Source organism: Ictidomys tridecemlineatus, chromosome 4, assembly GCF_052094955.1.
Source record: "Ictidomys tridecemlineatus isolate mIctTri1 chromosome 4, mIctTri1.hap1, whole genome shotgun sequence".
Lineage (NCBI taxonomy): Eukaryota > Metazoa > Chordata > Mammalia > Rodentia > Sciuridae > Ictidomys > Ictidomys tridecemlineatus.
The window spans coordinates 7280217-7307357 of NC_135480.1; the positions used below are offsets into that span (position 1 = coordinate 7280217).

Consider the following 27141-nt stretch of genomic DNA (forward strand, 5'->3'; position numbering starts at 1 on the left):
TGCCCTGCCTGGGTACTTCTGACCCTGGTCATGAGGCCCCCTAATGGATTCTGTGAGTCAGACACAGGATCCTGGGGGCTCCTGGCAGACCTTTGCCTTATGGCTCAGGGTCCCTAAACCCCAGTCTTTCTTCCAGACCAGTGGATAGAATTGGCTCCTCTCTAGCCTTTTCCCAGCCCAAGACCCCTCCTCAGCCTCTGCCAATCCCTGTCCTGGGCCCTGCTGGGCCCCTCCCCAGCCCCCTGGGCCCTTAAGCAGCACCCCCCTCCTCCCGGCTGTTAGCCTGGGAAGGGGGCCAGGTCCTGAGCTCAGACCTTGGCGATTCCTGAGTGTCTGAGGCCCCGAGCCAGCCCAGCCAGCCAGGCCAGACAGGGAGGGGGGAGTGGCAGGGTGGGCACCAGGAAGCCTTCTAAATGGGGGAGGGGGACTTGGTATGGAAGCTGGGTTTCTAGCCTTTTTCTTTCTGTTTTTCTTCCCCACCCTACGGACTTCTTCCTGGGACCTGAGTCCTGGCCAAAAGGTACCCTTCCTGAGTCCTTATCTCAGAGGGAAGTGGACCAGTACTAAAGAGAAGTGACTTGGGGGCGTGATACCCCCACATGTGCAAGGGCGGCTGCCAAAGAGCTGATCAGCCTGGGTCCCAGCCCCACTCGACCACAATCCTCCGCTTGACCCTGGTCAAGGCCCATCTTCCTCCCCCAGCCTCGGTTTCCCGCTTCGACCGGGCGGGGCGCCTAGTCTACGCGGGCCTCCCCGCCCCGCCCGGAGGAATCTGGCGGGACGGCCCGTGCGTCCCAGGTGAGGACTCCCTGGAAAGGGCCCAGCGCGGTTCCGGCGGGGGCGGGCATCTGGGGCGAGGAGCGCCCCGCGTCGGCCCGCCAGTCCGCACACTCGCGCTCCTCTGGGCGGCAGCGACGACGCTTTAAACAGAAAAAAACTGTCTCCCTGGCCCGGGGCCAGCGTCCCAGCCCCCCTCGCCGCCGCTGCGCCTCGCTCCAGCCAGGGAAAACAACTGCTCACTTCTCCTGCGTCCTCCCCGCGCGCTCCCTGCTTCCCGGCGGCCGCGGAGAGAAGCCCGGCCAGGGGGAGGCGCGGAGCGGGCCGGCCGCCCGGCCTTCCTCTGCCCTCGCTCCTCCTCTCCGCCTCCACTTGCTCCGGTCTCCGCTCTCCGGCCTCGGTTCGGGGCCTGGCTGGGCTTCTCCCGGGCCGAGAAGTTTCTGGGCTCCCCGCAGTCCATCCTCCATCTCTTGGCCTCGCGCTGGGCCCCCGCCCGCGCCTGCCGTCCCCTCCCTTGCCCGCTCGCTCCGCTCCTCTCCCTCGCTGCCCTCTCCACCCTTGTCCCTGGCTCCCGGCTCTAGATCCCCGCCGGCGCCGGCCCCTCCTCGCCCCCGCCCGGGCGCGCCCCCCGGGGTCAGCGGCCCCGGATGCCCGGGCCCCGAGGGGCTGCTGGAGGCCTGGCCCCTGAGATGCGCGGGGCGGGGGCGGCGGGGCTGCTGGCGCTGCTGCTGCTGCCACTACTGGGCCCGGGCGGCGGGGCCGAGGGGGGGCCGGCTGGCGAGCGGGGCGCCGGCGGGGGCGGGGCGCTGGCCCGGGAGCGCTTCAAGGTGGTCTTCGCGCCGGTGATCTGCAAGCGGACCTGTCTCAAAGGCCAGTGTCGGGACAGCTGCCAGCAGGGCTCCAACATGACGCTCATCGGAGAGAACGGCCACAGCACCGACACACTCACGGGCTCCGGCTTCCGCGTGGGTGAGGGCCAGGGGCTCGGGCTGGGGGAAGCCTGGAAGGACAGGCGCCAGGACCAGGTGGGACACCAAGTGGAGCCTCATGCATAAAGGTGGGGAGCTGGGGGTACAGAGAACAGAGATCTCGGCCCGAGGGCATTAGAAGCTTGGGAGACTGCAGTCCTGAAGGCCAGAGTTGGAGGACTATGGAGGCCTGGCCTCTGAAGCTTTGGGTTAAGGTTGGGGCCTAGGTGGGGTCCTGGATGACACCAGCTTCCTGGAAGGTGTGAGTTCTGAGAAGGAGTGCACAGGTTTTTCAGAGATATGAGCAGGGCAGAGAGCCTGAGAGAGAGAGAGAGAGAGAGAGAGAAATATTTTCCTGTCTTTTAAAAATGTCTAAAGCAGGCCCTGCCAGGAGTAGACACCTGTGTTTTCTGGGAGGAGGAGATAAGGTCAGGACTAGGGGTGAGGGCAAGAGTCATTGGCAAAGTCTGAGAGGAGTGGGGTTGAGACCTAAGACACAGGGTGCAGGCCTGGAGGTGGGGGCTTGTTTAGGTGCTCAGTCCCTCCTTTTCCTGTGTCTCCGCCCGTGAACTCTCAACAACTCTCCCTCAAAGGTACTCAGAGTCTCCGCACCCCAGGCCCTTAGGACCTCCCCTTCAGCCCAGAGCCCACCCTCTCTACAGCTCTCTGTTCACAGGACCAGGCCTGGGGTTTGGGCCTCCTCCCCCAGGGCCTATGGGCCAGGCTGGGGGAGGTGTCCCAGCAGTAATTACCCTCCTGGACAGGGTAATTAGGCTGAGCCCAAGATGGCACCAGCAAAACAGCCCCTCTCATACAGTCCCCTGCTCACTCACCCACTCCAGACCTGAGGAACCCTACTCCAGGGGTTCACAGTTCCCAGGAGATGGAGGTGTGTGTGTGTGTGTGTGTGTGTGTGTGTGTGTGTGTGTGTGCGCGCGCGCACTGGCTGTGTGTAGGGAGCAAGATGAAGCTTTGGAGTGGCACACTGTGATTAGTCTGGGCCTTGTGTTGCTGTTTCCGTGTGTCTAAGTCACTGTCCGGGAGTGTATGGGAGTGTTTACCTAGTGAGCCTTGATGGTGTCAGGAGTCTCTCTCTGTGTGTGACCTGATGACTGTATGTGAGCATGTGTATGCCTGGCCTCCCAGACCCACTAGCCATCCTGTGCAGGCCGCTGTCTCCATCCGTGCTGCCCACATCCCCCAGGCTCAGTGCCCAGGCCACAGTGGGCGGGTGTCACTGGGAGGTCACTCTCACCACTATGGGTGACTCACTGGGAGGCAGGAAGGAGAGGATCCTGCCTCCCCAGGCCCAGGACACACCTCTTCTGCCCTGGGAGGCCTGGTCCCCAGGGGCTGGGCAGGATGGGCTGGGATGCTCAGCCCAACCCCCATGGCCAGGAATGAAGGCTGTCCCTATAAGACCCTTTCAGGTGTCCAGGAGAGCAACAAAGCCACCTTCCCACGTGGGAAGTGAGGGCAGCCTTAGCGAAGACAGGAGCAGGGCTGGAGCTTTCTCAGGAACTCAGGGGCCCAGACTAGAAGCACATGTCAGGTTTGACTATGTGACAAAGCAACCGAAAGTTCTCACCTCTTGCTCAGTCACACTTTCATTCATCCCCATGAACCTCCTTTGAGACCTAGAGCTAGGACCCACCAGGCCCTGCTCTCCAAAGAGCAGAGGTAGATGGTTTAAGGTTCTGGCTGTGCGAGCCTCCCATGTCTAGGCAAGGACAAAAGCAGTGAGCTGGGGTGTGCCATGTCATAGTTTAATCTGAGGGGGCATTCTCCAGGGATTATGGGATTGCGGACAGGTAGGAGGGAGGAAGAAGCCATGGAGGGTCTGAGTAGCAGGGCCAGAGTCGGGAGGGACCAAGGCCATAGGAAGCAGGGGAGACGGGCTCATGGGACATTACTGAGACTGAAAGGTGGAGCAGGCAGGAGCAAGAGGAGTGGAACCTTGAGGGTCACTTATGCACAGTGAGCCCGGGTTCTGAGGTACTGATTTCTAACAGTATCCCTGGTGTAGACGCCCAAGAAAGGTCCTGGTGGGGCCATAGTTGTATTCAGAGATGGGACATCATTCGCAGTGATGAGGTGGGGGCTGGAGGGGCAAGGTAGAAGGCAGGGGAGAGACAGCCAGTAGAAAGAGAGGCTGAGGCCTGAATTAGGGGGAGAGTGGAGGGAGAAGAGGAGGAGGCACTAGGGAGAACTCCCATGCCCAGGGAAGCTCCAGAGGAAAGCCAGAGGAAGAGCAGGCTGCTCCCTCCTGATGGTCACCATCATTTGCTACTTCTCTGTGTGAACTGCACTGTGCTAAGCATTTGTACAGTTCTTGCCTCAGTGAATGGACACATCTCCATGCAGAGGGCAGCGTAGCAAGGGCAGGGGAAGGCAGTTGCTCAGGGTCACACATCTGGCTCACCGCATGGCTAGAATTTAAGTTAGAAACTTAAAACTCCAGAACCCACCATGGGTATAGGGTGTTGGGGACCTAGAGAGGGCAGTTTCCATGTGTGTGATACATTTTCAAATCCAGTTTCCCAAGAAGGATGGAGCCAGTGGGTGACAAGGAAGGTGGGGGGGCAGGTCTTGGGAGAGGGGAGGCCTGTGGGCTGGGCTCAGCACAGGCCCTGATCCACCTCCCTCACCCCCAGTGGTGTGCCCTCTGCCCTGTATGAACGGCGGCCAGTGCTCCTCCCGAAACCAGTGTCTGTGTCCCCCGGACTTCACCGGGCGCTTCTGCCAGGTGCCGGCTGGAGGAGCTGGCGCGGCCACCGGCAGTTCAGGTCCAGGGCTGGGCCGAGCCGGAGCCCTGTCCACAGGCGCGTTACCACCCCTGGCTCCTGAGGGCGAGCCTGTGGCCAGCAAGCACGCCATCTACGCGGTGCAGGTGATCGCTGACCCTCCTGGGCCAGGGGAGGGGCCCCCTGCGCAGCATGCAGCCTTCCTGGTGCCCCTCGGGCCAGGGCCAGGACAGACCTCAGCAGAAGGTACTGAAGGATGGGCAAACCCGAGGGGCTCGAGGTGGGCGAGCATGGATATGACCAAACCCTGGCGGGGGGGCAGCCCAGGAGAACCTCAGGGCGGCAACCCTCCTGACAAGGCAGCCCTGAGGCCACCGCATCCCGCCCCCAGTGCAGGCCCCGCCCCCCGTGGTGAACGTGCGTGTCCACCACCCGCCCGAGGCCTCCGTCCAAGTGCACCGCATCGAGGGGTCCAACTCCGAAGGCCCGGCCGCAGCCCAGCTTCTGCTGCCGCACCCCAAGCCCCAGCACCCACGACCACCCACCCAAAAGCCCTTGGGCCGCTGCTTCCAGGACACGCTGCCCAAGCAGCCAGTGAGTGAATCCACAGTCCCAAGGGCACCGCCCTTTGGCTTCTCAGGGTCTCCCTGCCCAACTCATTAAAATTGCATAAGGGTCTGCAGGTTGAGGTCGAGGAGTGGGACAGGGAAGGGGCCCCAGGAGGGAGGTGAGTGAGGGCAGGGCACTCTGTGACCTTACCCCCAACCCCTATCCCTAGTGTGGCAGCAACCCCCTACCCGGCCTCACTAAGCAGGAAGACTGTTGCGGGAGCATTGGCACCTCCTGGGGCCAGAACAAGTGCCACAAGTGCCCCCAGCTGCAGTGTGAGTGCCTGGTCTCAGTGGGGCTCCCCCACAGGGCCACCCATCCCATCCTCCTCCCACCTCTACCATAGAAGTCTCCAACCCAGTGGCCCCAAATTCCTCCCTCCCTTCCCTCTGGCCTCCCCGGTGGCCTCTTTTCCCTCCAGAGATCTGCAGTGTCCCCCTATTCCTCTGCCATGCTGTCCTCTCTCTGCAGACACAGGGGTGCAGAAGCCTGGGCCTGTCCGTGGGGAGGTGGGTGCAGACTGCCCCCAGGGCTACAAGAGGCTCAACAGCACCCATTGCCAGGGTATGGCCAGTAGGAGATTCTGTGGGCTTGGGGAGGGGCGGACCTGTTGTGGGTGGGGAAGGTCTCAAGGTGGGCAAGGGAAGAGACAGAGTTGGGGTAGGATACCTTGCTGTCACCTTATGGCTCCAGACTAGAGAAACCAAATTCTCACCACAGACATCAACGAATGTGCGATGCGAGGCATGTGTCGTCATGGTGATTGCCTCAACAACCCTGGCTCCTATCGCTGCGTCTGCCCACCTGGCCATAGCTTGGGCCCCTCTCGAACACAGTGCATTGGTGAGACATAGGGTCCTTGGAGGTTACGAGGCACAGGTGGGAGGGGAGGAGCTCCCAGGATTGAGAGGTCAGAAGAGATCAGAAGGGGGTCATGCATTGACTGCAAGAGAAACAAAACCCAGAGAAGACAGAATCAGTGATCAAATGGGTCAGAGGACATATGAGATCTTAGGTTAGAGGTCATATGACATCAAGGCTTATATGAAGTCAGGATCCTATAGATCAGGGCTTAATGGGAAGGGGGGATAAAGTCCAGAGCAGCTAGAATCAGGGGTCAATAGTCTTGTAGATTTCAGGAGTCACATTAGCTACATGGGGATGGACTAGAGAAGCAAGGTCTGGAGCAGATGGACAGAGGGATGTAAGCAGTAGTTGGTCCCAGAAGCCCATGCTGCCCACTACCCCCTGCAGCAGACAAGCCAGAGGAGAAGAGCCTGTGTTTCCGCCTGGTGAGTCCTGAGCACCAGTGCCAGCACCCCCTGACCACGCGCCTTACCCGACAGCTCTGCTGCTGCAGTGTGGGCAAGGCCTGGGGTACGCGGTGTCAGCGCTGCCCAGCAGATGGCACCGGTATGCAGGGGGCTTTTAGGGTGCAGGGGTGGGGGTGGGGTGTTTTCTGTCTGGAAAACACCCACTCTTGTGTCTGCTGTCTTGACCACAGCTGCCTTCAAGGAGATCTGCCCAGCTGGGAAGGGGTACCACATCCTCACCTCCCACCAAACCCTCACCATCCAGGGTGAAAGTGACTTTTCCCTTTTCCTGCACCCTGATGGGCCACCCAAGCCCCAACAGCTCCCTGAGAGCCCCAGCAGGGCACCACCACCTGAGGACACAGAGGAAGACAGAGGTCTGGCTTGATCCCTTGACCCTTGATGCACACATATGACCTCTCAGTCTAAGCCCTAACTCCTAATCCATTTCCTGAAACACTGATCCTCCCAGACTGGACCCAGAAATTTGACCCTGGAGCATAGCCTTCTAAGCCTTGATCTGTAACCCAAGGACCTCAACCATTGCTCCTGAGACCGCCAAGCAACACAGCCTAACTCCAGGAGCTATCTCTAGACCCTTGACCCAGAGACATGACTGTTGGACTCTTAGAGACCCTAACCATAGCCTGAAACAGATGTGCATGCCCATAATTCTTGCAGTTGGAGAGGCTGAGGTAGGAGAATCACAGGTTCAAAGACAGCCTCAACAATTCAGAGTGGCCCTTAAGCAACTTAGTGAGACCCTGTCTCTAAATAAAAAATAAAAATAAATAAAGGGCTGGGAATGTGGCTCAGTAGTTAAGCCACTCTGGGTTCAATCCCTGGTACCAAAAAAAAAAAAAAAAAGGAGGGACTGGGGTTGTGGCTCAGTGGTAGAGTGCTTGCCTAGCATGCACGAGGCACTGAGTTGGATCCCCAGCACCACTAAATGTAAAATAAAGATATTGTGACCACCTAAAACTAAAAAATAAATATTAAAAAAAAGGAAAGAGAGACCCTAAGCATACAGATCTGACTCACACCCCAGTGTTTAATATCCCTATTTTTTCCCTTTTAGGGGTGACCACCGACCCAGTAAGTATGAGAACCCAGGTGGGAGAGGCAGGGAAGGTAAGGGATTCAGGTAGGGCTTATGCTGCTGTCACCCACAGCCAGTGAGTGAGGAGCGGTCTTTGCAGCAGAGCCACCCTACAGCCACCACCTCTCCTGCGCGACCCTATCCAGGTGAGCTGGGCGCTTCAGGGAGCAATTCTCAGGGGCTAAGTCTGGGGTTGGGGGAGTTAACAGCCTAGGCACTGGGGGGCAGTGAAGCTGGGGTAAGACCTGGGGAGACAAGGGAGGCTCAGTCTCTTAGGAGCCTTGGGTGCTGCCTGCAGAGCTGATGTCCCGCCCTTCACCACCTACTATGCGCTGGTTCCTGCCGGACTTACCCCCCTCCCGAAGTGCGGTGGAAATCGCCCCAACTCAGGTCACAGGTAAGGTCTGCTTGGCAAGGCCATGACCCCCAACTTAATTTCCGCACCCCCCCCCCGTCCCCCTCCAATCATATCGTAACATTAACAGGCTAACACTTGTCCAGGGCTGGGCTCTGGGAAGTCCTGGTGAAAGAGGGATTCCACCGCACCCTCAAATGGCCCAAGCAGCATGGTAGACAGTCTGAGGGCTTTCACTCATTTGACCTGTGTTTATTGAACGCCTGCTATTTGCCAGCACTGTTGAGGTGCTTGGGATGCTGGGGAGAACAAAAATAGAGAAGAATTTCCTGTCTTTACAGAGCAGACAAAAACCAGATCAATCAGGGAAAAAAAAAAAACCTAGTATTTCTTATAAATGCTATGAAAAAATAAATCAGAGAAGGAGGAAGAAAATCTGGGGATTGTGATAATATTTAGGTTATCAATGAGAAAACCATGCAGGGTTTAAAAGATGATTAGAAATTCAAGAGGAGTGGGGAAGGGAGGGGCATGCAGGTTGAGGAAAAGAACATTCCGAGGGAAGAGAAGTTTGGGTAAAGGCATGGAAGTATGAAGCACTGGGTGGAGGAGAGAGAAACCAGACACAGATGGGTGTTTCTGAGCCAGGGAAAGCCCAGTGCGTGGAGGCTTGTTAAGAGGCTTGGGTTTGATGCCACAGGCTATGGGAAATGTCTGAAAGGACTGAACATCAAAATAATTGCTAGCTCAGACAGCAATCCCTCTGTGCCAGGCACTGTCTAAAGAGTTTACAGGCTAAATATCATTTAATCTTCTCATGCTGAAAAGTGAGCCTTGTTGCCTCCTTTTCCAGATGAGAAAACTGAGGTTGAGACAGTCTCAATAATTTGCTCTAGGTCACACAACTGAGCCAAAGTCAAGCTTGTGTTGGCATGGGCTCCAAAGCCACGAGGGAGCTGTCAACCTGAAACTCTGAACCTAGACGTGCTCCTGGAGTTAGGGCTCAGGTGGAAGGTGGCTGCCCCAGGACTGTGGGAATGTGAAGGATGAGGCACCTGGGGAGGATGTTAAGGAGACCTGTGGAGAAATACTCCAGGGGAGGAGAGCAGCCTGCAGAAGCCTACTAGTGGGTCAGGTAGAAGTGGGTCAGAGCAGAGGTCAACACCACTCCTGGGGTTATCATGGGGGTCAATGGGGGTGTGCTTGAGATGAAACTGTTGGATCTTGGGATCAAAAAGAGGGAGGAAGAGGAAGCAGGGAATCCTGAGCTTGGTGACAAAACAGGGTGAGGAATGTTCCTGCATCTGACCAGGTGTGCACAGCTGTGATGAAAGTTAGATTCCCAAGAAAGGGCTCCTAACTGCCTTGGGAAGGCAAGTAATCATCCATTCTGGAGTGGAGCACCCAGGTCCCTGGGGGAAGGGGTGTTGAAGTCACTGGTTAAAGGATATTGGTGTGATTGAGGCTATAGGGTGACTGGGGAGAATGGGATTTTAAGCCCCTTGGGGAAGGATATTGGGACAACTGAGACCCTGAGGGGATGTGGTTTGGTTTCAGGTGACTGGAGGTCAGGCTCTTGGAGTGAATGGGAATGGAAGTATGAAAGGTCTTGTATAAAGGTGATAGGGATGTCAGGTACCTAGGGTCCTTGTTTGGGACTACCTGGGATCTTGATATGGGGGTTTCTGGGATGAAGTGTAGAAAATCCTAGGATTGAAATAGGAGTGTGCAGGAACCTGAAGTCACCTGGTGACCTGGTTTAGGTATCCGGGTCTGTGGGCCTGGATGTCAGGGTCTGCCCTGGGGCCGTGGCAGGTGAATGCGCCCTCTTTGCCCCCTGACTCGCCCGTGCCTGCAGAAACCGATGAGTGCCGACTGAACCAAAACATCTGTGGCCACGGAGAGTGCGTCCCGGGCCCCTCGGACTACTCCTGCCACTGCAACCCGGGTTACCGGTCGCATCCGCAGCACCGCTACTGCGTAGGTAGGTGAGCGCCGCTCAGCGTAGGCCGGCGGTTGCGCAGGCAGGTGGCTCTGCGGGAGCCCTGGCTCAAAACTTCCTTTTGATCGTCTCCTGGCCCACCCGTCCTTCTCAGACGTGAACGAATGTGAGGCGGAGCCCTGCGGCCCGGGGAGGGGCATCTGCATGAACACTGGAGGCTCCTACAACTGCCACTGCAACCGAGGCTACCGCCTGCACGTGGGCGCCGGGGGGCGCTCGTGCGTGGGTGAGCGCCAGGGGCACAGGGGCAGTACTCAGTTTCTTGGGTGGAGAGCGCTCCCCTCCTATGCTCTGGTTAACCCTTCCTCCGCCCCCTGATCTCTTTTCCCGACGCCTTTCTCCGGGTCAGACCTGAATGAGTGCGCAAAACCTCATCTGTGCGGCGACGGTGGCTTCTGCATCAACTTTCCCGGTCACTATAAGTGCAACTGCTACCCAGGCTACCGACTCAAAGCCTCCCGACCGCCGGTGTGCGAAGGTGGGGACCCATCCACACCAAAGGGTGGATCCCAGATGTCTCTCGACCTGGGGTGGGGGCGGGAGCCTGCAGTAATCTCTGCCCAGCTCTGAGCCTCTCGGATCGGGGTTCGGAAGCCCCAAGCATCCTGTTCTTGTTGATTTGTGTTGGAGAGAGGCCTTCCAAGTACCCTGAGCGCCAGACCAGCCAACTTGTGCCCAGACGGGTCCTCCTCCTTTCTCCTGTGCAGACATTGACGAGTGTCGGGACCCTAGCTCCTGCCCGGATGGCAAATGCGAGAACAAACCCGGGAGCTTCAAATGCATTGCGTGTCAACCTGGCTACCGCAGCCAGGGGGGCGGGGCCTGCCGCGGTGAGAGCGGGGACTCGAAGGCTAATGGGTGGAGCCCTTCCCGGATGGGGCGGGGGCAGGACTAGGGACAGCAAAATGTGCCTCGTGGGCGGAGCGTCCTGAGAAGGGAGCGCCCCGCCACCAAGCCCAGGCAGAGATTTCTCGACACCGCGCATCCTACGGTGCGGCAGAGTCTGAAGCGAGCTCTCTACGCTGCAGACATCAACGAGTGCTCGGAGGGCAGTCCCTGTTCACCCGGCTGGTGCGAGAACCTTCCGGGTTCCTTCCGATGCACCTGTGCCCAGGGTTACACACCGGCGCCCGATGGCCGCAGTTGCGTGGGTGAGCTCCTGCACGCCCTGATTGCTACCCTCCAACAGCTTGTGCGCTGAAGCCAGGCATTGTAGTCACCCTGTCTGTAAAATGATGGGTGGACGGGAGGTGACTAATTCATTCCCAGCTCTTTTATCCAGTCAATCATTTTCTCAGCAAAGGGGCTGCAGAGTTTCCAGTAGGAAGTCTTAGGAGGCAGTGCTTGAAACTGCGTTTGCAATGCATGTCTCTTAAATTTGAAGGTAAAAAAATATATCAAACACAGGGTGATGGGCACCCCTGCACTAATGTTTACTGTGCACCAAGCGGTGGGCTAAGGGTTGGGATTAAGAGGACCGAAGACACAGACTGTACCAGAGCTGGGAGCTTGGAAGGAGCTGGGATGCTCCTTGGAAACCAGCACTGGACTGGGAAGAAGAAAACCTGAGTTGTGTTAAAGGACCAATAGGAATTAGTAGAGCAAAGAACAATGAGAGGGAACAGAAGCCAGACAGTAGTGGAAGACATGAGAGTAGTCACCTCAAAATGGCCATAAAATGATGAGACATCAGAGAAATATTGGAACAGATTAACTGGGCATGCTGGTTGGGAGACAAGGTGAAAAAAGGGGAATGAGAGACCCTCTAGGTATGTGGTTTGGTGATTCAGTGGATGGTGCTGCCCACTAGAATATGATACCTAGGGGTAGACATATTTGGGCAGAAAGATTCTGAGTCCTTTGTTGGCCAAGGGGAATCCAAACCCATGGACACCCTGTGCTTCTCTACTGGAGATGTCAGTAGAGGCTAGGCCATGTGGGTTGGTAGTTTGGTAGTCTTGGGCCATACATACCCATGACTGTGGACTATGGGAGCTATGGAGTGTTGAGGCGAGGCTTGTTCAGTCAAGGAGGGTGAGCTGGGTAAGGGGAGCATTTGGCAGAACCTGGTAGACACTGATGCACAGGGGCAGGTGGAGGTGAGGGAGAAGGAATGGTAAGAGGATTCATGATGGAAAGAGGGACGGTAGGTGGACTGCAGAGCACCATTTAAAAATCTGGGGAAGCCAGGTGTGGTGTTGTATACCTATAATCCCAGGCTGAAGCAAGAAGATCAAAAGTTGGAGGCCAAGCCAGGCACCATGGCACACGCCATGTGTCTTGAGAGGCAGAGAGGACGAGTTCAAAGTCAGCCTCAGCAATGGCAAGGTGCTAAACAACTCAGTGAGACCCTGTCTCTAAACAAAATACAAAATAGGGCTGGGGATATGGCTCAATGGTTGAGTGCCCCTGAGTTCAACCCATGGTACCCCCCCCAAGAAAAAAGGAATGTTGGAGGCCAGCCTCAGCAACTTAGTGAGACCCTGTCTCAAAAAAAAAAAAAATTAAAAGGTCTGGGGATGTGGCAGGGGTTAAGCATCCCTGGGTTCAATTCCTGATACAAAATAAATAGTTGGGGAAACCTAGAGCAGTATGAGGAGAAGGGCGGGGAGGGTGCCTCATTTAGTGAGGGTCTGTGAAGGGTATGAAGGCCTGGTCTTTTTGGCATCAAACCTAGCCAGGGGCCCTGAAAGCTCTTGGCTTGGCCACTGGCACATGTGGGAGTTGGCCTCAGCTCAGGTACTCCAGGCCATGAGCAGGAATGGAAAAAGAGCAGCAGAGCTCAGAGACTAATATCATCCTGGCCCTCTGACACCCCTGTGTCCTACAGATGTGGATGAGTGTGAAGCTGGGGGCGTATGTGACAATGGCATCTGTACCAACACACCAGGCTCCTTCCAATGTCAGTGCCTCTCTGGCTACCATCTGTCAAGGGACCGGAGTCACTGTGAAGGTGAGGGGTCCTAGAGCTGGGGTGCTGGCTTGTCCCTCCCTATCCCAGGACCCATACTGCCAGGTCTAGTCCCCATCCAGATCCCAGATGTGGTATGGGGCTATGGAGCCTCCCGGGGCACTGAGGGAGGGGTACTTTGGCAGCTTCAGCCCCTGAGACTCCCCACCTCCTTGTTCTCCTACAGACATTGATGAATGTGACTTCCCTGCGGCCTGCATTGGGGGTGACTGCATCAACACCAATGGCTCCTACAGATGTCTCTGCCCCCAGGGGCATCGTCTGGTGGGTGGCAGGAAGTGTCAAGGTATGAGGGATTGGCTGAGGGCTTCTGAGGGGAGTGGCAGAGTGCAGTAATCCCCCAGATACACTGGCCTTTCTGTCTTTCCATCCATCCATCCATGCATCCTACACTCAGCTGTCCTTCCATTCTTTCACCTGAATAACAGAATAACAGTAATAATGACATTAGTGCTTCTGTGATGCTTACTTTGTGCTAGATGTGTTAGTCCAATTTACCAACTCACCCATACTTGTGTTCATCCTCAAGAGATAACTGAGCACTTACTGTTTGCCAGGTTCTGTGCTCTGTACTAAGTACTCGGCAATGACCAAGGGCTCCCAGCCTCCAGTGGTGGTGGTGGTGGTGATAAACTAATTTTCAGCATTAGAGTGCAGGATGTCAAGAAGGTTCTGGACTAGCAATCAGTGGGGAGATGACCATTGAACTGGGACTTGAAGCAAAATAATAGTGGTTCTCAGACAAAGGCATTGGATGGTATTTCACCCCCCAAGAACAGTATTTGAAAAGTACAAAGATCTGGAAGTTATGTTTCAAGGAGAGCAATACTAATATCCTGAGCACGGGGTTGGAGGGAGCTGGAGGGAGCTGGAGGGTGATGGGATTGAAGGGTATTGGGAGAGCAAACTGAGCTGAGTTAGGACTTCATTCTGTTGTCATTGGGGAACATTGAAGGATGACAGCAGTGAGTGTACCTACCCACCTATGTGGACCAGACGGCATCTCTCTGGTGTGTACTTGGAAATCAAAGTGGAAATTCAGGTTCTGAATTTCAGGTCCTCAGGGCACACTCCAGGGAAGGAGGCAGTGGTTCTTGTCAGTGCCATTTCTATCCCTGCTTCTTGCTCCCTTTGCTCCCTCCAGACATAGATGAGTGCAGCCAGGACCCTGGCCTGTGCCTGCCCCATGGGGCCTGTGAGAACCTGCAGGGCTCTTACGTTTGTGTTTGTGATGAGGGCTTCACCCCCACCCAGGACCAGCACGGCTGTGAGGGTGAGTATCCTCCCAGTTTTCTCCTCAGTCTAGACAACTCCCCTGAATGCAGCTGGCCTTCAGACATGTCCTGGTCCCATCCTCCTGAATTTGGGGAACAGAAAGATATCTCTCTTGCTTGGGGGAGCCAGACTTCCAAGGGCCTGAAAACCATGTGGAGGAAGGAACAGGGCTCTCACATGGTGCTAAAGGGGGGCCAGGGAAAGTAGGGGACAGTGATGTGATGGGTGGGCAATGTAAATGTGGGGGGGTAGTTTATCTGCATGACTCTGAGCTGCCTTCCCCCTCAGAGGTGGAGCAGCCCCACCACAAGAAGGAGTGCTACCTTAACTTCGATGACACGGTGTTCTGTGACAGCGTACTGGCCACCAACGTCACCCAGCAGGAGTGTTGTTGCTCACTGGGGGCCGGATGGGGAGACCACTGTGAAATCTATCCCTGTCCAGTCTACAGCTCAGGTCAGGAGCCGGCAGGCCCCTTTCCAGAACCTTAGTTTGTGCATCAGGAAACCAAATGGGGAAAATGGCTCCCTGCTGGATAGTTGGGAAATGTGGTGCTGGCTCTCAATCCTCCTTCCTTCCCTCCCTGCAGCTGAGTTCCACAGCCTTTGCCCCGACGGAAAGGGCTACACGCAGGACAACAACATTGTCAACTATGGCATCCCAGCCCATCGTGGTAAGCCCCAGCGAGGCTTCTTCCACCAGGTCGGGCCGCGCCTCCTGGCCCCCAGGCTTGGCTCCCAGGTGCTGGCTTGGCATAGGGGTAGGCGGCGCCAGATCGGCTCTGCGGACACATCAGGCTCGCCCCCACCCCTGTACTCCTGGTCCTTCACTCTGGAATGGTTGGAGGGAAAAACTTCTCCCGCGGGTTTGGCTCTCCTCCCTGCGCGAGCCCCGCCCACCCCTTCCGCCTGCCTGCGGGGCCGAACAGCTTAGAGGTACAGGCGGCTGGGCGCCCATGGTTGGTCACCCGCAGACATCGACGAGTGCGTGTTGTTCGGGGCGGAGATCTGCAAGGAGGGCAAGTGTGTGAACACACAGCCTGGCTACGAGTGCTACTGCAAGCAGGGCTTCTACTACGACGGGAACCTGCTGGAGTGCGTTGGTGAGCGCAGCTCGCCGCGGCAGCTCGGGGGAAGCGGCCGGGAGGCCCGAAAACCTCCCGCCCGCAGGTCTGCCCCTGGCATCCGCACTTTTTCTCCCTGTAGATGTAGACGAATGCCTGGACGAGTCCAACTGCCGGAACGGAGTATGTGAGAACACGCGTGGCGGCTACCGCTGCGCCTGCACGCCCCCGGCGGAGTACAGCCCCGCGCAGCGCCAGTGTCTGAACCCCGAAGAGATGGGTGAGGCCCGGGCCGGTCAGCTGGGGAGAGGGAGGGGGCGGGGCCCAGGCCGAACTGTGACTGCCACCCCCACCCATCCCCTCGCTGCCTGTAGACGTGGACGAGTGCCAGGACCCGGCAGCCTGCCGCCCTGGCCGCTGCGTCAACCTACCGGGCTCCTACCGCTGCGAGTGTCGCCCGCCCTGGGTGCCCGGGCCCACCGGCCGCAACTGCCAGCTCCCCGAGAGCCCGGCGGGTGAGGGCGATGGGCCGACTCCAGGGCCCTGTTCATAGGGTGGAGCCCCAGGGCCTCCACACCGGCTTGGGTGGGGTGGAACCGAGGACGGTCCCTGCCTCTGGTTCCTCGATGACGGCCGGTTCCCTTCGCAGAGCGTTCCCCGGAGCGGCGCGACGTGTGCTGGGGCCAGCGCGGAGAGGACGGCATGTGTGCGGGCCCTTTGGCCGGGCCTGCCCTCACTTTCGATGACTGCTGCTGTCGCCAGGGCCGTGGCTGGGGCGCCCAGTGCCGCCCGTGCCCACCGCGAAGCGCCGGTGAGCTGGTGAGGGGAACTCTGAGGGCGGTAACTGGGGTACACCGACGACGTCGCTCACCTCACCCCACACTCCCAGGGTCCCAATGTCCGACATCGCAGAGTGAGAGCAACTCCTTCTGGGACACGAGTCCCCTGCTGTTGGGGAAGCCATCGCGAGGTGAGTAAGGCCTAGGGGGACGAGGCCGGGTCAGCATCATCGTTAGGGGGCGATGTTGACATCGGTAACTCCACCGGTCCTCACAGACGAGGACAGCTCGGAGGAGGACTCTGATGAGTGTCGCTGTGTGAGCGGCCGCTGCGTACCGCGGCCAGGCGGCGCGGTGTGCGAGTGTCCCGGTGGCTTCCAGCTGGACGCCTCTCGCGCGCGCTGCGTTGGTGAGCTGGACAGCGGGGCCGGGGGCGGGGCGGGGCGGCGGAGGGGCGGGGCGGCGCCCAGCCGGAACTGGAAGCTAAGCGAAGTCAGCACCTGTCAACCACCTGCAGACATCGATGAGTGCCGAGAGCTGAACCAGCGCGGGCTTCTATGCAAGAGCGAGCGCTGCGTGAACACGAACGGCTCCTTTCGCTGCGTCTGCAAAGCCGGCTTCGCGCGCAGCCGCCAGCACGGGGCCTGTGTGCCCCAGCGCCGCCGTTGACACAACCCATGGCCTGCATCTCACGCTGACGGGTTTTCATTGACATTGGGGGTGAGCTCGGTCTTTTATTCCTGCCTCAACTAGGGACAGGGGCCCAGGAACCCTCTGGGGTCCACAGACCCCTTTCTGCACCCCTAGACCCAAGGGTGTCCATAGTGGCCCCGTCAGGTTCACTGCAGATACAGGTCTGTAGGGTGCTGTCGGTCTTGCTCCCTGAGGATGATTCGTAGACGCTGATAAATCAGATCGTGCCTCTTCAGTTTACTCGCGGCTTTGAAAGCAAATTGATGTTCACATCTACTGCTGGTGGGGACTTCACAGAGCAGTACCAGATCCCAGCCACCCAGAGGGGCTAGCTGAGCCCGGGACAGGGGTGTGAAATAGAATTTATTGTGGCTCTGATTATGTACACATGAGATGTGCCTGGCCAGGCCAGCCAGGCTCACATGGTTTGTACAATAAATACATCCGCGGGGCCTGCTCTCCATGGCTGGGAGGGCTACCCGAGAAGTTCAGTCCAGCTTTCGTGCTCCCAGCTTCATGGGGCCCTTGGCTGCCTTCTTCTCTGCGCGTTTGGCCTCCATCTCCCTCCGCCGGTCCTCACGCTTTTTCCGTGCCAGCTCGGCCTTGACCTGTCCTGGAGTCAGGAAAGGGAAGCAGGCTGAGGGCTGACCTGCCCTGCCCTGCCCTGAACCCTAGTCTGTCAGCCCTCCAGGGGAAGGACTTACGGCTCTCAGTCTCCAGGCCCTCCCAGTTGTCCTCACCCCATGAGTCCGATTCTGGCCTGGGCTGAAAAGGGAAGTGCGGGCTGCTGTGGGGGCCAACTCCTGGCTGAGTTCCACCCCGGTCTGCACCCTCAACAGACCCATACCTGGGTACTAGAACGCACAGACAGGGCAGCGAAGGGGTCACCCTTGTCGTTGGACTCTGGGCCACCCCAGTTATACTCGCTGGCCAATCTTGTGCCTTCAGGGGGTGGCTCTGGGGAGCTGGGCTCCTGCCAGCCCTGCTCCCAGGAGCCTTCAGCTTCCCAGTTGCTCCAGTCTGACTCAGGAGATTTGTGTTCTGGGGGACTGACCTGCAGAAGGGTGGGAAGGAGTGGTTAGGCCTGCCCAGAGGCAGGAGCCAGATCCTGCCCCACAGACACACTCTGCCTGACCCAGCTCACCTGTCCAGCTATGCTTGCTTGGCCCCTGGTACTCCAGTCATCCTGCTGGGCCAACACAGACTCAGCCTCCTGCTGCAGTATGGGAAGGAGAGGGGCATACCAATGGCACACTCAGCCCTCCAAAGGGCAAGTAAGTGGGCCCAGGCCTGTCCTAGACATGAGCTTGGCCCTTTGGTCTTTTACCTTCCTTCATTTCCTTCCCTGTCAGCCAGATGGGGAAACTGGCCAGAGCTCTGATACAATTCACTCAGAGCAGCACCACTCCCTCCCCTGCCCATCCTCAGCCACCCCTGCAGCATGCCTGGTCTGGTTTTAGAGGAGGGTATATGGGGGACTATCCTTACTCACCCCGGGCTGAGTGGGCACTGGAGTAAACAGTGGGCACACAGGAGAGTAAGAAGTCCAGCAGGCAGCCTAACCACTGCCTGCCCTGCCTCTCATCTGACCCTGCTCCTGGAGACCCTTGGGATTGGGGAGGAGATCAGCTGCTGTCTCTGACCTACAGTGGCCAACTTCATGAGGTCTACCTGTCAGGACTGCTGTGCAGATAATACAGGCTCAACTCCAGCCAGGCCCCATATGTCTGGATTGGCAACCTGCGGCTCTCTGGGGGTCCCCTGAGAGCCTCCTCAGCCCCACTAACCTCCAAGCTGCCCCAGTCCTCATCATCCCATCTGTCAGCAGTACTGCTATCCTCTGTTGTGTCCTTGTCCTCCTGTGTCTCCCAGCGGTCTGAGGTTGTAGAGGTGGCAGAGAGAGGTGTGGGGGCTGGGGCAGGATGTCCTAGAGAACAGAGGCCCCGGGGCTCTCAGGGAGGTCTTGGGAGAGGACAGAGGTTGCTGAGAGGGAAGGGATACACAGAAGGAAGGGGCACCAAGGAAATCCACAAGGAGACTAGACCCCATTCCATACTCTATGTCCCCATCACCCTCCCGGGGGAGCCAGATAATAGCTGGGACACTCACCCTCAGGCATTGGTCTCTGGGGCACATTGGTCTCAGCCTGTGTAGCCATGGGGTGTGCACGGATGAATTTAGAGGTAAGTGAGGAGACTCCAGTCACAGCCCAGCCTGCCCAGCTGGCTGCAGCTCCTCCCATCCCAGGGCTGGAAGCTGCATGGACATCCTTCTCTGGGCAAAAAGAGAAACAGATATGGGCACCTCAGACTCCACAGGGAGGTGATAGAAAGGCAAGTACCCTAACAATGACTTGTAAACGTCCCCTCCCTATTATAGGCGGAGGTCTTCCCATCTGTGAAATGGATGCTCCAGTGGAGGTGGGACATGCCAGATGACAGGCAAGGACATGGAAGTGGGGGAAGAGGGAACACAAGCATGGCCACTCACCCACTTCTGCCAACTGGGTGGGATCCTCAGACACAGACTCCAGTTTGGACAGGAAGCTCCGAATGGCCTTGAAGGCCTGTGGGATAGCAAGGGGCCAAGCTGGGGGCTCCAGGGTTCCTGAGAGCCTACCAGGCTGGCTAGGGCTCAGATATAACCCAGAGTCCCAGCTCCAGGGCCCAGCCCCAGCTATGCCTCACCTGGTCCCGCACAGATTTTTCAGGGTCCACAGTGAGGCCACACAGTACAGGCAGGATCTTGTGGGCACAGTCGTTCATTGAGTAGAAGTTGTGGGTGGCAGCAAAGCCCAAAACACCCGCAACCCGGGATGGTGCAAATGGGTCCTTAGTGGCCCGGCTGAAGGCGGAGGTGAGGACTCTGTGTCTGGTCTGGAGTGGGGCAGGAGAGAGAACTCCTAAGTATACAGTCAAAAGTGGGACCTAGAACCTCCAGATCAGGGGCCAACCATGGGGCCTCCGGGGTCTAAAAATGTGTATTTATCAAAAATAGCTTAAAAGGCACAAATTTACCTAAAACTCTGGATCTGGGTTTCTCCTCCTAGAATCCTGGACTCCTTTCTGCCTCAGGGGAACGAGGGCCAGAACAGCAGCCACCCTGAGGCTAGATCATGTGCCTCCCTTCTTCCCTGCCCTGCTGATCCCACTCATTCATTCCTGTTACTGTCTGGGCACAGCAGGTGTCACATTTTAAAACTTGGGGGATGCACACAAGTTTGGGGCTAAGCCAACCTGGATTCAGATCCTAGATTCACACCTATGCACTGTGTGACCTGGCACAACTCACTCCACCTTTAGGAGCCAAGACACTGAGGCTAGCAGGGCTCTCTGGGAGCCTTCGTGTGGGAGACGATAAATGACCACACACACAAGGTTTCTGGCTCGAGAGGAGGCCATGGTCCTATGGCAGCTGTAGGTCACTCACACTGGCACTGAGGTAGGAGCCAATTTTTCCCAGGCAGACCGTGGTGTTGCAGCGGATTGGGCCCTGTTCATCCTTGGCCTGCAGCCGGGCAAAGTGCTTCATGAGCTCCATGTTGAGGTTGGCTTCATTTAGCTTTGGGGCCAGGAGCAGCATGGACTGTGGGGTGAAGGCAACAGTAGGTATTGTGGGCCAGGACAGGAATGGTCTCCTGAGCCACTGGTGGCCCCTGGCTCTTAGCAGACCTGCCAAAGCCTGCTAAAGCCCACTCGGCCTTCACCCAGTATGTTGAGAAAGGGGAGCTCCCTCTTTCCTGTCCCCTAAAGTAAGATCTCAAAAGTCTTGTACTCCTGTCTCCCATCTCTCTCCTGCCTGCAGTACACTCAGGCTCTCCCAGGAACATTCCCCACAGTGTACCAAACTGGCTTAGGCTGAAGTCACCAATGAACTCCAAGTCACTAAATTCAGTAGTCAATTCTGCCTCATCAAACTTGATTCCTTAGCAGTTTTGATAACCCTACCACCACCACCAAATTCTCCCTCTGCTTTGAAATTTTTGTTTCTGGTCTACCAGGAAAGGAGTCCTGGTCCTCCCCCCAGCCTCACTGGCTGCTCCTTTTGCTGAAATCTTAATCTTTAGACACACCAAAACAAGTCCTTTGGCCTTTTTTTTAATATTTAACACTGGGCCCTGTAATCTCACCTACTTCATGGCTTTAAATGTCTCTCTGTTAGCTGATAGCTCCCAAGTGTGCAGCACTTGCCAAAACTTCTTGCCTCAACTTCACATGTGCATAACCAGCAGCCAGCTCAACAGCTCTACCTGACCATCGAGCAGAGCTGGCCAAGCCAGGGCCCAACCGCCTTCTACAAACCTGCTCCTCAGTCAGACCACAGCACTGCTCTGTTCTACCCACCACTGCACACCTTGCAGGTGGGCTTTGCTGGTCTCATTCCCAATGAATACAGCAGGTTTCTACCATACCAACAAGGCCCAACATTATCCTCTGACTTCGCCTCCTTCAGCCATCTCCTTTCAGCCATGCTAAACCACTTACTTCTACTTCCTACTTCTATAATCCAGGCAGCTTCCAGACTCCAGGCCTTTGCACCTGCCATTACTTTTGCAGGAGACACATTTCTTCCCCATCTCTTCATGGGTTGAATCCTTCACCTCCTTTCTTTCAAGGGATACCTCCTAAGCAAGGTAGTCCCTTTTTAAAAACTGTAGACCCTCCTCTCCTCAACTCTTTTCTGATGTGATATATATTTTCTAATTCTATTTCTTGTCTGCCAGGCCCATTGTCTGTACTCCTCAAGGGAAAGGGGCTTGGGCTGCCTTGTGCAAACTGCGTACTAGCCCAGGGCACAGGATGGGCACAAAGAAATGTTCAGTGAGGTCTGCTAAAAGGACATACCACCACTGGCTGCAGGACAGCCTCCACAGCCTGGACCAAGCGCAGAGCACATGGTAGTACCTGCCCCACCCATAATCTGCTTAGACTTGCAAGCAGAAGCCATGGCCTCTGTGTCCTTGTAAACAATCCCCTCCATGCCCTGGAAAACTGGAGGTGGTTACTCTTTGCCTGGCCATACCTACCTTGACAGTCTGCTCCCGGATGGCAGGGTTGGTATCCAGAAAGCCATGTACAACATGGGGAAAGATCTGGGTGTTGACTGTCGGCTCATCAAGGTATTGGATAAACTGCTCCATCTGTAGCCCAGGAGGGTGGAGGGTAGTGTGTGTGGGGGAGAACACAGCCAGCCCTCTCTCGCCCCATACAGGTTTGGAGCCACTCTGGCTTCCCACTATCCACCCCTGGCCAGCCAGGTTAGCTTATTAAGCCCCATGCCTGTGTTTGACCTCAAGAGGCTTGATGCAGAGAGGGATTGGGACCTGAGAGCCACGAGTTCTTCCTGGCTCACAAGAGTCCCTTATCCTAGGCCCCATCAGTCCTATGTAATGTTCCCAGTTGCCCTGGGTTGGCAGGAGATGTTTTATCTCCACTCATCCCAGGGTGACCACATCAGAAGATGGGGTGGCACCTGAGCCCTGTAGCCTGGGCACTCCTGAGATTGCCAAGGAGCCCTGTGATCCACCTCATGACAGCCTGGCCTCCCTGCTCCCTCATCTGTGGAATGTTCAGGGGAGGGTTTTCTGGGTTCCCTTTGCAGCCAGGAAAGGGGCTCCAGTCACCTGCTTGGAGCAGGAGGTAAGGAAGGTGTCTCTCCAACAACCAGGGTGGGTCTGGGTGGGTAGACCAGGGCAGGGCCTGGCCAAGGCCCCTACCTGCTGCAGGAGGCGGATGCGCATGGCGCGGTCGGTGGATGAGAACATCTTGACCACCACAGGAATGATCTTCTGCTGATACTCCTCAGCACTGAGGAACTTGCCCACCTGAGGATAGGAGGGAACAAGTGTTTAGCCACGTCCCCAGGGCTGGATGACTTCACAGGGCTCACTTGACTTACTTGGGCTCCCTGCTGGTTTTCCAGGGTAGGAAGGAGGTGACACCAGAGTAGAGGCATCAGCCATTTCCCCAGCAGCTCCTCTGCCCCTACCCCAGCTCAGTCCTGCCCCTAACCTTTCAGGTTCAAGGCCTCTTTTAGGAAGCTGATGGAAGGTGTGTACATTCTGCCTGTGATTTCTGGGGATTTCAACTTTACAGGACTTGATGGCTGGCTTTTGTACTTCTAGCAAGTACCTTCAGGGGAAAAGGATGTCCTGGGGATGGGGCAGGTAAGGGAAAGGCAGGTGACCCTGAAAGGTGGGCTGGGGTCTCAGGAAGCAGGAAGAATCCAGCCCCAGAAGTCACCTGAGTGGTTAGGAAAGAGGAGAAGAAAATGGGGTGATGGGCAGGTAGTCCCCAGAGCCCTGGGAAAATGGTTGCACAGATCAGACTAGGAGAGTCTGTCTTAGGAAAGGAGGAAGGGCCAAGTGCCCTGAAGCAAGGGTCTGAGGATCAAAATGTAGAGGCACAGGTTCTTTGCTCTCAAAGGGCAAGAAGTCCCCACAGTCTCCCTGTAGCTGCTCAGGAGGTCCTGGCTTGCTGAACAACCAGGACGCTGGCAGAAAGCCACCTCATATGGGTCTTCCCTGACCAGGCTGCCTGCCCCAGGATGCCCCATAGGGCTGTTCCCAGTCCAGGATCATCTCTTTGGCAGTTTGGATACACCCTGCCAGCTCTCTGGATCCCACAGGTCTTGAGGCTCCAGGCTTTCCAGGTCTCCCCTCAATTACCTTGAAGAGGGGTGTGAGGACCACAGCCCCAGCGTTGCCAAACTCGAAGGCAGTCAGCAGCTGGGGCAGCACCTTGTGCCGACAGAAATCCTCAGGGAATGAGTCCAGGCTCTTGCTCAACTCTTGGAAGAATTTTTGCTTCTCGGTCGGCTCTTTGATCTAGGGGAACAAGGACAAGGCACAGGGAGGAAGCCAGCCTGGTCACATACATTGCCCAGTCACAAGTGAGGACAGGAAGTCACCCCCAGGTCTGAAGAGACAAAAATAAAGCTGTGGGCTCTAGAGCCCAACTGCCTAGGCTCAAAGGCCAGCTTTCCTGCTTACTTGCCATGTGGTTTAGGCAAGTTCCTCCATCTGTAAAATGAGTTAATAACTCTATCACCGCATAGGGTTGTTCTGAAGATTCAATTGGAAAATGCACATAAAAGCTGTCAGCACAATGCCTGGCACACAGCAGGGCCTCCAGTGACTGTCCTTATCTTGGCCACCTAACTGCTGAAGAGCAGCCACTAGGGGCATCATACCCTCGGTCAGCAGCAGTGACAACTCACAACAGCCTAGATGGGAAAACACTTAAAAAAGAGGGAAGGGCCATGTGAGAACTCCACCTAACACAGCGCCTGCTGCCCTCACCCACCCCCACTCTCCCATCCCGGCCCAGAGGCAGCAGGGCTCAGCATTTCCAGTGGCTTCTTCAAGATGCACTTCAGTTCCCCATCTTCCAACAGCCCTCCCTATCCCCACCTAAGCCAATATTCACTCTGTTCCTTGGAAGTCTGTGGAAGTGTCTGTCGCCCTCCTCCCCTGTCCTGATTCTCAGCCACCTCTCTGTGTTCACCACACATGACTGGGCCAGAGCAGGTGCAGAGAGCAGACCTCCCTCCTTCATTCCGTGTGACTCTCCCTTTACACAGATGCCAACATTGAGGTTCAGAGGTAAAGCACAGGGTGCCCTCCTCACATCTTCCCATGAGCTGGTCCCTCTATCTGGAACACTTCCCCCAGTTACCATCCCTATGGCTCCCACGTTCCTTCCTTCAGGTCCTATTTCAAATGTCATTCCTAAGAGAACTCTTCCCTGAGCACCCTATCCCTTCTATTTTCCTGCTGGCAAAGAGAACTGCCTAAAACAGGGACCTGGCCTATTAACCCCTTGCTCGCTCCTTGAGGGCAGGTCTAGATCTGTCTTTCCCTCCCCACCTCACTCCAAGCCAGCATGGGGCATGGCACCCTGGGGACCAGAGTCAGGAAGTATTGTAGAGTTGCTGGAGCAACAAGAACACTCACTAAGGATCTGCTGTGTCCGACAAGCACAGCGGCCCTCTATGTTCCACAGTGGTGCATTCAACCAACCATTGATAACAGACATTAAAAATTAATGTGTCCATATTGACATGTAGACTTACTTTTGTCATTGTTATCTAAATGATACTGTATAATAACTAACTATTTTCATAGCAGTTTCATTTTATTAGGTGTTACATGCCATCAAGAGATGATTTTTAAGAATGTGAGAGGATGTAAATAAATCATATGTGTAAATACTATGCTGTTTTATATAAGGGACTTGAGTATTCTTGGATTTTGGTGTCCTTGGGAGTCCTAGAACCATGGATATCATGGACATCAAAGACGACTAGGCTGTGTACTCCACACGATCCTGTGAAGTAGGCACTATTACTAGAGCTAAACTTCAACAAGGGGAAGCCAAAGCAAGGAAGAGTTGGAGCCAGAGTTGCATCCAAAGGGCCTATTTGTATAGTCCATGCCTGTCTTCAAAGGGTTCAGTTGTGAGAGAACCTAAAAGTGGGGTATAGGGCAATTATGGGAAATGTAGGGCCAAAGCCTAGGCAGGTGGGGGGCTTACCTGAATCTCTTCCAAGAAGAGGTTGGTCTCCACAAAACGGTTGTTCATGAAACCACCAGGTGCCTGGCAGTTCTGCAGAAAGCGGGCTGGGTTGGGACGCACCTTAGGGTTAGCTCCCACCAGTTCACAGTAATGGGGCACCAGGGATTTGGGGATCTGTAGGATAAGACTCAGTGTCAGAGAAGGGGTGGTTGATGAAAGAGCAGAGAAAGAGCAGCTGGGGCAAGGCAGACAGCCAGGGGCTGGATACTTACCTTCCCAGGATTGCGAAGGGCAGTCGCCCGAGGTAGAGGCCCATTGAAGACTTCCCAGATGAGGCAGCCCAAGCGCCACATGTCTGCTGACCTGTAGCAGTAAGCCAGAGCTGCTCAGAGCCCTACCACCCATTAATGCAAAACTCATCCTGCCATGGCAGGTCCTGGCTGTGTCCCTCAGGTGACCCATCAGCCTTAAGTAGCTGGTTTCACTAGCCTCATTTAACATATAAAAAAACCAAGGTTCAGAGAGGCAAGGACATCTGTCCTGGGTCACACAATTTTCAAATTCAGAACCACCCAATGCCCAAGCTTGTGTCCAATCTGCCCTACTAATATGGAGCTTCTGGTAGCAGTCCTGGGACCCTGATACTCTCCCAACCAAGCAACAAGGGACAGGGGAGTGCCAGCTAGTCTAGAGATCCTGAGGCTACAGGGGCCTCCACAACAGGACAGACTGATGTATGCCGCCCCCAGTCACCCACCACTTCTCTCTGACCGCTCTGCCGCTGTTGTCAGTCAATTCCGGGGGGTCATACTGCTCAAGTTCAGGGATCCCCTTGCGGGGTGGTCCCCCACCATTGCCCTGGGCTGAGTACATGTAATCCAGGCCCCCAAGTTTCCACTCGCCAGCTCGGTCCACAAACACAGCAGCCATACAGACGTTATTGTGGATAAGGTTGCAGTCGTTGACCAAGAAGCTGAGGGCTTTCACTATCTGGTGTAGCCCCCAGGACAACTCCTGCTCCTTCAGGCCACCAGCATCCACTCGAGCCTTGAGGTACATTCCCAGTGGGGTCACAGCCTCTGTCACTACATGGAGGCACTTTTCTGTCTAGGGAAGGAGAGAGGGATGTCAGGGATGGGTTAGGGAGAAGAAGGGGAGATGAGGAACAGGGACAGTAGAGAAGCTCTAACTCTGGGGGTGCTGAAATCCAAGGGGTGGAAACCAAGGGACAGAGTGAAGACAGCAGTGGGAGACTGGGAAATGGTGAGAACAGAGATAAACAAACGCAGTGCAGGTACCTCCAGCCCATCGATATAGGCCAGGATGTTGGGGTGCCGGAGAGTTTTGAGGCGCTTGAAGGCAGCTTTGGCCACCTGGGTCTGCTCTTCAGCGCCAGGCTTCACGTCGTACACGAATATGGACACCAGGCTGCCTGTGGCCTGGAGGACAGAGAGGCCAGGGGGTGGGGGCCAGGCTGACCACTCGGCTGGGCCTGGGTCTCACCATTTCGTAGATGGTCCCCGGAGCAGAAGAAAAGAGACTCAGGCCAGGTCTCTCCCCTGGTCAGTCCTTAGGGACTCGGCCGGGCTCACGTGACCCCTACCCCGTCTGCCTGTCGGTCCTCGGTCCTTCCGCCCGCCACGTCGGCACTGCCCGACCCCTCCCGGCCCGTTGCCCCGAGCCTCCGCCTCCACGTCAGACCCGGCGCGACGCAGAGGAACCGGCGGTGCGCAGTAGGCGAGGCCGAGGTCTGCCGCGGCCTGCAGAGCCGGGCCGCACTCACCTTTTTGCGGCCGCGGTGCAGGACCCAGGGTCCGGGCGGGCTGCCTTCAGGAGCCTCTGGGCTGAGCTCGAACGGAAAGTCCCGGACCGGGTCCCGGGCAAAGAACCACATCGTCCCCGCCGCCGCCGCCGCCGCCGCGGGCACGGGCGCCTCCGCTCCGGGTCCTCCGGCCGCCCGAGCCGGGGCGGGGCGGG

General features: G+C 56.8%; 2 protein-coding genes across 17 annotated transcripts; one reads left to right on the forward strand and one right to left on the reverse strand.

The window, feature by feature from the left end:
- The first annotated feature begins 807 nt into the window (after positions 1-807).
- Ltbp3 (latent transforming growth factor beta binding protein 3) lies at positions 808-17144 on the forward strand. Of its 5 annotated transcripts, none has more exons than XM_040284130.2 (28): positions 809-1746; positions 4400-4735; positions 4881-5083; positions 5268-5373; positions 5570-5662; positions 5819-5941; positions 6356-6511; positions 6603-6788; positions 7490-7506; positions 7584-7656; positions 7809-7907; positions 9724-9849; positions 9962-10093; positions 10217-10345; positions 10575-10697; positions 10896-11018; positions 12698-12820; positions 13005-13124; positions 13983-14111; positions 14402-14569; positions 14703-14786; positions 15087-15215; positions 15319-15456; positions 15551-15691; positions 15826-15987; positions 16066-16146; positions 16233-16364; positions 16473-17144. In XM_040284130.2, exons 1-28 carry the CDS (start codon positions 1425-1427, stop codon positions 16622-16624), a joined length of 3906 nt encoding a protein of 1301 aa, XP_040140064.2. In that variant the 5' UTR covers positions 809-1424; the 3' UTR covers positions 16625-17144. The 5 variants fall into 5 exon arrangements, with proteins under 5 accessions (XP_040140066.2, XP_040140064.2, XP_040140065.2 ...); XM_005333441.4 differs by having other exon boundaries at positions 811-1746; positions 6353-6511; XM_040284131.2 differs by lacking the exon at positions 10896-11018 and having other exon boundaries at positions 810-1746; positions 6353-6511.
- Scyl1 (SCY1 like pseudokinase 1) lies at positions 16993-27141 on the reverse strand. 12 transcript variants are annotated; one of them, XM_078045614.1, is made up of 17 exons: positions 26948-27141; positions 26463-26603; positions 25922-26271; positions 25437-25527; positions 25183-25338; positions 23316-23474; positions 22365-22472; positions 21675-21788; positions 20078-20233; positions 19336-19524; positions 19139-19214; positions 18758-18922; positions 18436-18524; positions 17793-17861; positions 17496-17702; positions 17353-17413; positions 16993-17261 (listed from the first exon to the last, which is right to left on the reverse strand). In XM_078045614.1, exons 1-17 carry the CDS (start codon positions 27056-27058, stop codon positions 17137-17139), a joined length of 2367 nt encoding a protein of 788 aa, XP_077901740.1. In that variant the 5' UTR covers positions 27059-27141; the 3' UTR covers positions 16993-17136. The 12 variants fall into 12 exon arrangements, with proteins under 12 accessions (XP_077901740.1, XP_021587465.2, XP_077901745.1 ...); XM_021731790.3 differs by having other exon boundaries at positions 17793-17864; XM_078045619.1 differs by having other exon boundaries at positions 17496-17668; positions 17784-17864.